This window comes from Caloenas nicobarica, chromosome 2 (assembly GCF_036013445.1).
Source record: "Caloenas nicobarica isolate bCalNic1 chromosome 2, bCalNic1.hap1, whole genome shotgun sequence".
NCBI classification, from domain to species: Eukaryota; Metazoa; Chordata; class Aves; order Columbiformes; family Columbidae; genus Caloenas; species Caloenas nicobarica.
Window position 1 is genome coordinate 144,299,194 of NC_088246.1, and position 12,139 is coordinate 144,311,332.

At 34.3% G+C, this 12,139-nt stretch overlaps 1 protein-coding gene across 41 annotated transcripts in view; it reads left to right on the top strand.

Annotated features, from left to right (window-relative positions):
- The window catches only part of RIMS2 (regulating synaptic membrane exocytosis 2), a 479,246-nt gene that overhangs the window by 298,135 nt on the left and 168,972 nt on the right, over positions 1–12,139 (top strand). For all 41 annotated transcript variants that reach the window (XM_065627842.1, XM_065627852.1, XM_065627847.1 and 38 more), the window contains one exon: positions 10,771–10,927. In XM_065627842.1, the coding sequence (XP_065483914.1) occupies positions 10,771–10,927 (157 nt within the window). The remainder of the gene's footprint in view (positions 1–10,770; positions 10,928–12,139) is intronic.

Genomic DNA, 12,139 nt, shown 5'->3' on the forward strand with positions numbered 1-12,139 from the left:
CAGGTACTCACAGTGATCCTTTCTATGAAATTAATGCTTGTTCGAAGTATTGGATCTGGGAACTAAACTCCAAAAACCCTTAAGAAGAGCAAGAATTTTCTTTGGTTCCTCTTTAAATAGTGGACTAGATGACCTTTAAAGGCCCCTTCCAACCCAAGCCATTCTATGAAATCCACGGACCTTCCTTGATCTCACTATATATTTATTTATAGTTCATTGAAAGATATATGCTGTCTGGCTTCATCATGTTCCTGATCGTAGCTGAGATTTTCTCCACAATATCTTTTTATATAGCTTCTCTGCTATAGGTCCCATAAGCTCAGTTGACTTTGTCTTTGGATAAGCTGGTGATACATAGAAATTCAGCAATGGAAGATCTTTCTTAATGTACATCTGTAAGCAAGATTGTGTTAGACCATATTTACTTAAACAGAGGGAACTCTGTTAGCTACGGTTTCTTGCATCATCGTAGATTTTTAATAAATCTGCAGTTGCTGGTTTTCACACCTGTGTTATTTTTGATCCACTAATTTAATTTCCTAATGATAAGAGTCTTAAAGTGTGTCTATTTCCAATACTATTCTTTCATGTAGTTTTTACAAAAAGTTCAAACATCTTTTGGAAAAATTATCCATAAAAGCTATCCCTTCTGGTGTCTTGCATCTTATCAGACTTAGACAAACTCAAAAACATCTGTCTTATTAATGAGAATGTTGTTTCTGTCAACTGGAAAAGCTTTTTAAGAAAATAATGATAAACCAATCGAAAAGTTGCAATGTATTTTTTCTTGGGTATATGTGTGTTCTAGACCAGCTGCTGTCAGAAAGGTTATAACATATATTTAAACAAGTATGCAAAAGTGATTTTTGACAAGATTTTAAAAAAGCTCTCTTCATATGCAATATATAATACATTCATTTCATCTTGGGATCAAAAACACTAGAACAGAATCTCTACTATATCTCATGTCTGCTGGATTCAGTCTCAGCATAGAATAGCAGAAGTAGAGGCACTAGCAGTTCTTTTTTTGTCTTTTAGGTTGCTTGTACCTAGCCTTCAAACCATTTAAAGGATTTGTTTTGCTGTCCTGAACAACGAACTTTGGCCCCTATAAAGTTATCTGTCATTAGCAATTCTGTGCGGGAACACATCAGCAACTTCACATGCCCCTTAGAATGCTCTTCCATGGCTATTGAGAAAAGCAATACAGTATTTTTATATTGATTTTAGAAAAATCTAAGAGCACTTTACAAAACACCATTTAAAATGTCATGATACTAAATACAATTCAATGAAAAGTGGGTTGGTTTTATTTTTTCCTTCTATTGACAGAAGCTGAATGGGCATTACAGTTAATGAAGTTCAATGAATATGGATCATAATTTCTAAGTAGTTATCTGACCAGGTACTTCCTCATAGTGAATGTTGAATCTGATATAACCTACTAAGTACAAGTAACCTACGAGTCTGACATTATGAACAAAAAGATACATGTATTGTCAAGACCATTTAATCATAAGAAGTCTCACCTATTGTTGTAAGACTTAAATATTAAGTGAGATATTAATGCTTAAAATTCAGTTTTACACCAATATCTCGCCTGCACTGCATCATTTCATGAGACACTTGTAGTCTGAGATGTGTTCCAACAGATGAAGCCTGGAAGAATGTAAGGCAGTGAATTCTGCATAAACTACATTGCAAGTCTCTGTAGAGAAGAGCTTTTCCAAGTAAAAGAATACAGTCTCCAGCCTTGAGAAGAAAACCGTTTATAGTGAGCTTTTCTCGTTATACAAAAGATAGCAAGATGTTTCATGAGCAAAATAAGAATACAAATAAGATATTTATTCAGAGGATGGCTAGTGTCAAGAAGATTAGGAAAAACAGTAACAACCAGTAAAGAAATTCTTACTGAACTTACAAAAATGATTCTGTTTTTGAAGGAGAATGAAAAGCAATTATTCATTTTTGCCTCACTTCTCAAAACACCCAAGGAGTCCTTTGTTAAAAAGAATTCTTTCACTGTCGTGTTGCAGCTTTCCCTGCAGAGGAGACAAAAGGCGCTCTCTCTACTTGCTGTTAATGTGATCTGAATTTTTGTACCTGGATCCTGTTGATGATTGCTGCTCAAAGCAGATATAGAACTCACAAATACTTTGGTTACACCATGAAATCAGCTGCCTATTGAAAGGCATCTTGCAGCATTTGTAGACAGAGTGGATGTCTTCTACCCCAACTAAATTAAAGGATTTCATTGTAGATCACCAGCCAGCCCTAAATGGGATTCTGTAGTGCCCCAAAAGCCCAGTAACTACACACACAAACATTTTATTATATGCTGATGTCCATTCCTCTGCACTAAAATCTGTTCTCTGTGACTTCTTCCTTGAGTAAAAAATACCTTAGTGTCTGTATATCTTGAAACTTTCCCCCAAAATGATATGTGAAATTCAACCAATGTTAAAATAGTCCTTATGCTGACCCCTTAGGTTAAAGGGTCTTTAACCTTTTTCCTTGGTTTTAAGGAAGGGAAACATATATTATGTACAACTTCATGCCTACAGTTCTTAACAGAGGAATTTTTATTTTCATTCGTCAATCTTTTCCTTGTATTTTTAGTTTCATTTTCAATGTATCAAAGGTAAAGTATAGTAATACTTTTACTATTAAAAATATATATATCCTTTCCTCAGCTGACAAAACATCTTCAAGCATCAAAATCTCTCAATTAATACATTTTTTTAAAAACCTAGTTTTATGTTTTTAAATATAAGCTGTATCACTCCACTTTGAAAGTACAGATGTAATAAAATTCAAGTTTTCTTTGCAGATTATCACTAGTATTCTCTTCTCTGAGTATGTTTCAACATGTCAGCTCATGTTCTACCACAGTCCTAATATCTACAGTGTGACAAAGACACCTAATAGATTATGGAATGCTGCAAGGAAGTTGCATTCCTGTCAGACACTCTCGTGACAGACACATCACATAAGAGAAAGCCTGGTTGGGGTGAGTTATGTATGTGGCGATGAGCACTTCTAAGGAGGCAATGCTCCGTGAAAGGACTGATAAATTCCAATCAAAAGTGTCAAGAGGAGGCTAATTTGGGAAACTTGCTTGACAGCAGAAAATACACCTGGATGAGTACTTAAATAAGAAGAAACATTATCTGTGTAGTACCTGTGTTTTTTTCAAGCTTTGTATGTCATACTGGGTGTAGAGACAACACTGAAAACTCAGCAAGCTTTGTTTTATTACTGTGTGGGAACTCTCTTCATGCACATTAATGATCAAAAGAATTGTCTCAAGTGCAATAGGCTCATACAGACAATTAGTGCACTAGAACTAGAAACACCTCTTGAGGAACTGAGTTAAATGCGCAGAAAGTAAGTAGTTGTTCCTACTGTAATGTTTTCTATTTTTTTTCACTATATATTCATTCTTCCCATATTTGTGGAATAATACTTTGATGCAGAAAAATCCCCAAATCCATCTATAATGTATGTTCAATTTATGAAGTATTCAGATACTAATGATTCAATAGTATCGTTTACTGTCAGTACTTTTTCAGAGGACATTCAAAATCTGCATTTAGATGTTCAAATCACCACAGAAGCTGAGTACATTTGTATAAAAAATCTGAACTGTCTCCAAAGTGCCCATGTGTGAAATCTCGGTATGTTAAGCATTTCTGGCAACTTGATTATATAATTGTTTTTAATTAGTGCTTGTTCTAAGACCAGCCACAGTGAGTGTTAAAAATTAATTTTTTGATAAAGAGAAAGCTTGATGCCTCAACCAAGTACAGATGTTAAAGTGGAGAAAATGCCACTTAGCATCGATGTCTGAAGCAAGTCAATTATTTTGCCTGTGATGAAAAGCAATTCTAATATTATTTTTCTAGAACACTTAACACAAAGAGTTTTTCTCAAGTCATTCATGCAGCAAGGCATCTAGATTAAAAGCTTCACTAGTATTTTGCAGTGTTTATTTTTTTTCAGGGTTATTTCAGTGCTATTGATGTAAACCTAATACTTGGAGGTTCATGATTCTCTGAAATTTTGTGCCTGAACACTGCAGAATTTGATAACGATTCATTAACGTTAGTTTTTACTGACCATATACCTTGCATAGCATAATATTAGCACAGTGCAGCTGTAATGTGTGCATGAATACTTGAAGTATTAATGTATTAATATTCTCTCTTAAAACAGATAAAATTAAAACTTCAGTTCAGCAGAAGTTATATTTAGTGAGCCTTGTAAAATACCTCATTTAATGTGTATCATAGTTTTTAATGAAACTCTTTCATGAAAAGAAGAAGGTGGTGGTATTGCAGATACCTTTGCCACGTGCCCATCTTTTAAGAGTCTGCAGCTCACAATTGTTTATTGCTGATTATCTCTATACTGATTATCAGGTTCTATGTGCTCTGTAAGTTGATTTAAGAGGCTTTCTATAGTTACAAAGCCTTTGATTCTGTGGTAATGACTTAATATTTATAGCTGCAAGCAGATCCAATGTTTATCCTGTTTTTACTACTGCTAGAAATAACTATCTGCTTTGCTCAACAGCAGCTCCTTGGTCAAGTTGCACTTATGACCTGTTTTCACTGTCTCTAATTTCATCCACAATAAGATATTTTTACTTTCTCTAACCTTATTTCCAGGACGTGGAATGTTTTTTTCAAAATTGGAAGATAAATCATACCTTTTTCAACTGAGAATGTCACTCTCTTGAGAGAGACATGAATGTTTCAACTGTTGGGCAAGCAAAGCTTCTCACGTTCTAGGAGAATTTCTCAAATTAGAAGGACCAGAGTTACCACTTCACATCCCATGGTGAATCAATTATCAAGAGCAGCTTTAGAGTCTGTTTGGGGTTTAGAAGAACTACAGCATTGATTGTTAAACACATTTGTTAGAGTCTTGGCCACTTCTGGGTTGTAGGGATTGGTGCTATGTCTGCCACGTCAGCTTGGTGTTACTGTTGTCTTCCTGAAGCTTTGTAGCTGAGGTGTTGGCCCATTGCTCTCTCTGCATCTCTCATGGCTGCAGAGTAATCACAGACTGCTTGTCTTTCCTCTGAAGTTCATGTGTCAATGAAAGGCACACATTTCCTATATACGGAAGTATTTTATTTGATAAATAGTAATTGCAACAAAAGCCATTGATATTCAATGAAAAAGTAAACATATAAAAGATTGTTGAGTCAATTATTTTGATATCAGTGTAGTCTCAATATACTTTATCCTGTGAAGTTCATTCTTCAACATCTTCTTAAGTACTTTTTATATTGTTACTGTATCCCATTGTATCTCAGGTGGTTTCTTATACTTTCCAAATTTTGGGTTGAAATCCCATACCAGGTGAAATCTCAAAGTGGAGTCTAGTACGTGCCATCTTTTTCATCTGGTTTAAGCTGGAGAAAAAAAAATCAGTGTGTAGGTGGCATAACGACATGGTGGATCCCACTGGCTGGGCACACAACATGTGCTGTGATTCAAGCACAGACGACCTTTTCATTCTGGAACAGCAGTGGTCACATGCTAAAGAAGAAGAGGTATAATTAACTATTCTTTTAACTATACTATTCTGATCTCTACATTCAGAAAGTAAAATAAATATCAAACTGGTCCTGAAGCTTGGAAATCATTTATTTGTAAAAATTAAACAGTAAATAAAACAATAAACCAATGACATTTTTAATAAAAAACTAACACTTAAAAAAATCTCCACTATTACAAATAAGGAAAGCTTACTTTAAAATAAATATAAAACCTTGAAGGCCAAGAAATAAACTGTGATATACTGGGACCAAGTGCCTTTGAGACCGATACCATAACTCCAAACTATTTGATCTGCCAAAGCTGGCTTTAGGCACACTTGCTTAAGTCCAAAGTTGATCAAGAAATTTGCTAAACTCTTAGCTTTTGGATCCAAAAATTTTGTACATGATTATACTTTTTTCTCTGAAAGCATTTCCCAGAACTGGCACAGTCTGAGTGACTAGTCAGGTAGCTCCTACATGAGCCTTGCAGTTTCCTCAGATTCCCAGGAAATGAAAAAAACCCCCACATTTTCACCTTATCCCTATTAAATTTTTTTTTTAAAATTCACTAGGATACAATCTGTCAGGAGAAAATGCAGGGCTTTGGATCCTGAGTGAATAGAAGCATCCTGGATGCTGGCAAGTTCGAAACATGGTGGCTTCTGCAAGCTGTATCTACGTGGCTGTGTTAACAGCATGTCATTTTTTGGTTCATTTTTCTGAAATACCTGATTTTGCTCATGCATTTATACAGTAGAGAATATTAATCTAATTCTTCAAACTCAGCTTAACATGTCAAGTTTTGTTGATGCAAAATTATTAGGAGCACCGATAGTTCCCGCTTTTTGAACTTTTTATAAGGAAGCATTACCAGTGTTAGTTACCAGAAAGCATTGCATGTGTGCTTCCAATTTAATGTAAAACATATTTTGATCAGGATTATACTTGACAATTTAATTAGATAGTCGTATATTTTGATTTACTGCAACAATGTTGTGCAAGTAGTCAACTATAATAACAATTCAGAGCTGGAGGAGGCTTTTTGTTTCTAAGTAATTAATTTGTATATGTACACAGATTAGATATATTCAATTAGTTTGATTTACTAGTTCTCACTTCTAGGATTTTTTTAAACAGAGTAGGGATTTTTTTGTTTTATTATTTGAATTCCTTGCCTTTCAATATTTTTATTCAAGTAGAACACTTCACGCTATCACTCATTCCCCTTGTACTTTGGTGTCCACTGTACATACCAAATATTATACACAACTGTTGATTTAAATGTTAGATCTTTTAAAATATAATTTTTATATTAATTCATATTACTGTTCTTCATTATGATTTTCATCTCCAAATGCTACAAATGCTCCCCGTGTATGCAGAATACTAAGACCCACCTCTGTGTTTTTCATATCTATTAATATGGATTTTTCGGATAATAGTAGACAATATTCTGTCATGTGTACTTGTACAGTAAATAATGTTTTATATTTCATGATATATAAGCTCATAATAACTTGCTATTCACCTATGTGTTTTCAGATTATGGCTTACTGGGGATAAATACCAATTTTTCCCATGTATATCAACTTGTCTTTTAAAGGTTAAAACCTTTCTGCCACTTGAAGATTATTTTCAGGAAATTGTTTATTTCTTTTTACTATTTACTACACTTTTCAACTAATATAATAAAAAAACCCCAACTGATAAGTCATTTTCCAGATTTTTCAATTTTTAATGAAAATATTATCAGAATATTTGTTTACTGTGAAATTAGAAAATAGGTGGTTTGCATTGTAAGGATGTTGTTTGCAATTAATCACCTATTGTCATAGTAAAAAACCCAAGCCTTTATAAATTATTCCAATTTCAGTTGGGCTTCTGTGTAGAAAATATGGATTTAGGGTATTATTTTTTTTCAGTATGTAGTATGATATCTTAGCATAATAACTGCTGGTTGTTTCAGTGCATTTCTTACTCTGTATACAATGCTTTTTAGTGAGTTCTGTGAAACACAGAGCTTGTTACCTTAATGATATATACCATAAATAAAAATCCGTAAAATATAAAAAATAACACTTAAGAATAGAGAAAATAACTTATAGTCTATCCAAAAACAGTCTGCAGAGCTCTCACTTGTGGTCTTAACTCTCAGAATTGCTTATAGCTCTTCTGCTTCCTAGGGTAGCAGATGGTGGCCTGCAAAGTTCTTCATGGAGCTCTTGTATTCCCTTGGTTGCCTGTTTCTCACCTACAGTTTTTATTTTGGTGACATCTTGACCAGAGTCTTCAAAGAACCTGCAAAATGATCCTCCTCATTTTCCTGCCTCTCTGTTCTCTGCAGTGCATTTCATGTTCTTCCAGCTTCCAGGCAAATTAAAATATCTCATAAGTCCTTTCCCTGCTTTCCCTAGAAATGCTGGTTTTATCAATAAGAAAGAGTTCTCTGCATTATTTTTGTATTGAGGATAATATTTGCTTAGTATATAAAACTGGCAAATATCTCATGGATTTTCTTAGTTAAGAAACTTATCGTTGCTTTTTTTGCTTTTTTAATTCTAACATTATTGATCTTTCAACTGTTAGTTTATCTCTTTCTCTTTTGGTGAAAGAATTGTACAATTGCAGAATTGCAGAGTCTATTGATTTCCAGACTGGCTTGCAAAAACTTTATTCAGGTATCTTTTACACTTTACTCACTGTCCATATATAAGGGTCCAAATTTCTTGACCCTTTAGTGAGCGTTCTGTTCAAGCTGTGCCTCACACAATAAATTTGATTGTGTTTGCATTAAGATGACTTCATACTATATTCTTTTTGCTGTGACCCACTCTATGGAGACAATGAGCTGAAGGCTACCTTAATAACTTACCACATTCTAGAAAGTTTTCCAATATACCACCAATCGCTGAGTAATACTACTGACTCTGTGGTGCCAGCTTTCCACCTCCAGTGGATGTCTTCAGGACTGTGGTTAGTTGCCCCCTTAGTAGATTGGGATAGCCTTGGCTGATTAATACCTTGTTGATAGCTGGTTGCACTAAAGAAAAGCAATATTAAGATTCAGTGCAGATGAAAAGATTCAGTTGGAACACCTGACATAAACAAATAAGTCTAAAATATTTATAGGATACACTGGACAATAAATGAAGGACAAAATGCGCTATTTACATGATGAGTTGGTAAAAAAGAAAAAAAGAAGAGCTGGCTCTTTATTTATTGGCCTCAATCACAGTTCACTCTGTTTCTTCCAGCTAATTTCTCCTTTAACTTGTCATGGGAGAGGAGTCCTCTAGACTAGCCTAAGCTTGTATTCCTTTTTATCCACCAGACTTTATGGCTTTTCCTCTTAATTAAAGCAAGCATTGTTTCTCTTCTTCAGATGTCAGAATGTCTTTGTTATACCAGTATCTTTGCACTTGACTGGTTAGTGAATAACGTCTTGTTTCACTGATAAAATTCCCTCTGCCTCTCCTTTGGTGATTTTACCCAGAATTGTGTTGTATCAATGTGTATGCTGACAGGTGTATTTCGTACATGGGATAAAAGTCTGTAGTTCAGTACTGGCTCTCAGCTGAGACTACATGTAACATGACTTGATTGCTTCAAAGTGATGAGGGAGTATTTGATCCTCAGCATCTTTATGTTAATGTCGTGTTATGATGATGTACTATTTTTCCCCCTTATGTACACATGTACACACATGCACACACAGCTTACAACCTCAACATAAGAGGAAGAAGTTATTTATGAATTAGAGTGGTCCATATATATCCTGGGTCCTAAGGCTATATAATGAGTAGGGATCCTTAGTGGGAAGTATCAAACATTCTTGGAACCATAAAATGGACTGAATTAATGAGGTTTTGTTTAGATGCTTACCAAACATTTTCCAGGAAAGAAACTATGAACAATCTGGAGTAGAAGACCAAATACTCTTAGACTCTCAGAAGCTTCTCATGGGAAAAGAATTACAGTTTTATGAGCCAGAATTTTTCCAGTGCCAGGTGGATCTCTAAATATTTATGACTTGGTTACTGTCTTCAGAACAGAAGTCAGTTGTATCAGTTGATGTATCCATGACGAGCTGTTTGGAGACCTATTTCTGCTAAACTTTGTCATCAGGTTAGGATTTGCAATTCTTCCATTTCTTGTCATCATGTATTCATAAAATTTGTGAAAACTTCTTTGAAACTGCTGTAGATCTGCCGTCTATTTTTTTCCCCAGAGGGTATTGTACCCTAGGACAGTGAATTCATCTTTTTCATTTTGATGCAGACAATCACTTTAATACATCCAGCTTTTTAAAAAGATTTTTCTTAAAACCCTATATAAAATGGCCATATGGTGGCCTTTTAAGCTACTATAATTGGGAAGGATTTTTCTTAGACCATTTATATCAGGGGTGTCAAAGTCATTTTCACTGGGGGAGTAGTTACATTTATACAATCCTAAAATTACATTTGGCCCTTTGAAGGCAACCACAAGGCTGATGTGGCCCTGGTGAAATGTGAAATGTGAAATGTGTGGCCCCCGATTTATGTGTTTTATTGCCCTAATTCAAGATTAGCTCCAGGATTTAAGTCTGTGTGGCCTTAGCTCATATATTTGTGAAGGAGTCATATTGTTTAAGTTCAGACCCGTGGGTGAAAACTGATGTCATTGAGTCATTATTTCTTTAATTGTTTCTGAAACACAAATATTTTTTGAACCCAAATTCTATATTTAACCACGTAGTAGTTTCCTATCCCAAATTTTTGAACTGAACTTTGGATTAGTTTTCAATTGTGGGCATTTCTGTTTGAAGTATATGATACACAAGCATTACAATACAATTTTAATTAGAAAATGCAATAATCAGTTTTGTATGTTATTCTAAGGAAAAAGGTCAGTTTTGTTACTTTTCTTATTAATGCATCATATTGACCATAAATAAATGATAAATTTGGATATTTTGATTATCATAAATCCTCAGTTTGGTGCATGTAAATTTATTTCTATACTTTTAAAATATGAATATAGGAACTAGAGTTGTACTTAAATTAAGCATAACCAGAGGAATCAACTTTACATATGTATTTTTTATTACAGAAAACAAGAAGTCATGATAACATTATTGATCAAATTCAATTTTTTATCATGCTTCTAACTGCTACAGGTATGGTAGGAAATTAAAAAGTACCATTTCAGATTCATTCAATATTTGCATTTCTTTTTAGATTATCGACATAACGGGAGAGATCTTCAAAGTTCAACGCTATCAGTGCCAGAACAAGTTATGTCATCTAATCATTGCTCTCGATCAGGGTCCCCTCACCGTGGAGATAGTATAGGACGGACTAGATCGTGGTCTCCCAGTGTCCCTCCCCCACAAAGGTAAATTGTTTTTCAACTATGCAGGTGTATGAATTGAAGTGGTTTTGATCCTGTAACAACACTGGAAAGAATCTCCAGACTTTCAAAATATCAATGAATTTGTTAGGTCTTATGAAATTATGTAAAGCAAATAATGCTTTCTCTTACACTATACTGATGTGCAAAAATCCACCTAATTTTGTCTTTTCATCAAAAATCAGTAATTCCAATCTAAGGAAAGAAAAATATTTCCCCACATTTTCATTTTCCAGAGCTATTTAGAAGGTGCCATGTTTTGTATCATGATGGTTTGACATTTTCTTAGAGTTCATTTGTCAATGGCTGTTTTCAACCCTTTTGTCTGCATAGAATTAAGGTTCTGGGAGAGCCATACTTCCTGCCTTCAGTAGCTTTCTTTCTACTATTTTTTTTCCAAAGTTTTAAAGCATCAAGAATAAATTGACACACATACAATTTTATACTGAAAAATGTCAACTACTGATCTTGGAAAGCCTCTGATAACTGTTTATCTTGTGAAACAAAGATCAGAACATTTCTTCCAAAGACATAGCTATTTTGTATAATGACTACTACTTGATCGAATATACTGTTTAATCCAGAATTAAGATTTTTCCTGCACTGATAAGCTTTCTTAAGAGGAAGCAGAAGGATAGTTGTAAAGGGGAATGAAGCCTGTTTTCCAGCATTTTTGTCACTGTGGATAGGTTTTCAGCTGGTGTAATTCAGCTGGAATAAGAGAGGAAGGTTTTTTCTTTGTCCATAATATTCACTATTCCCATTTAATACTGAATATCTCATATTCAATATTACCAGTCACGTACACGTGTGTATCCCTTTCTTCTACAGCCATTCTGATTCTCTCATGTTCTGCTTTCCTTTCTGTTATAATTGTTTTTGTTAGCTTAAAATTATCTTGACTTCATATTCTCTCACTTATGTGTTTACTTACCATTTCCTTGAACAGATACAAACTAAATTATATCCTTTTGTACTAGTGACGTATTAGGATCCAAAATTATCCCATATAATCAGAGACATCTAACAGGTAGAATCTTGAAATTTCTACTTGAAACCTAAAACCATATGTAAATACAGCTTGACTTTAAATGAGACAGGAACAGTAGACACATAGTGGCCTATTCTAATTTCTGATTTCTGTCTAAGTAATTGCCTATTTGTCTTGGATGCAGACATAAATGTGAGCAAAAGCTC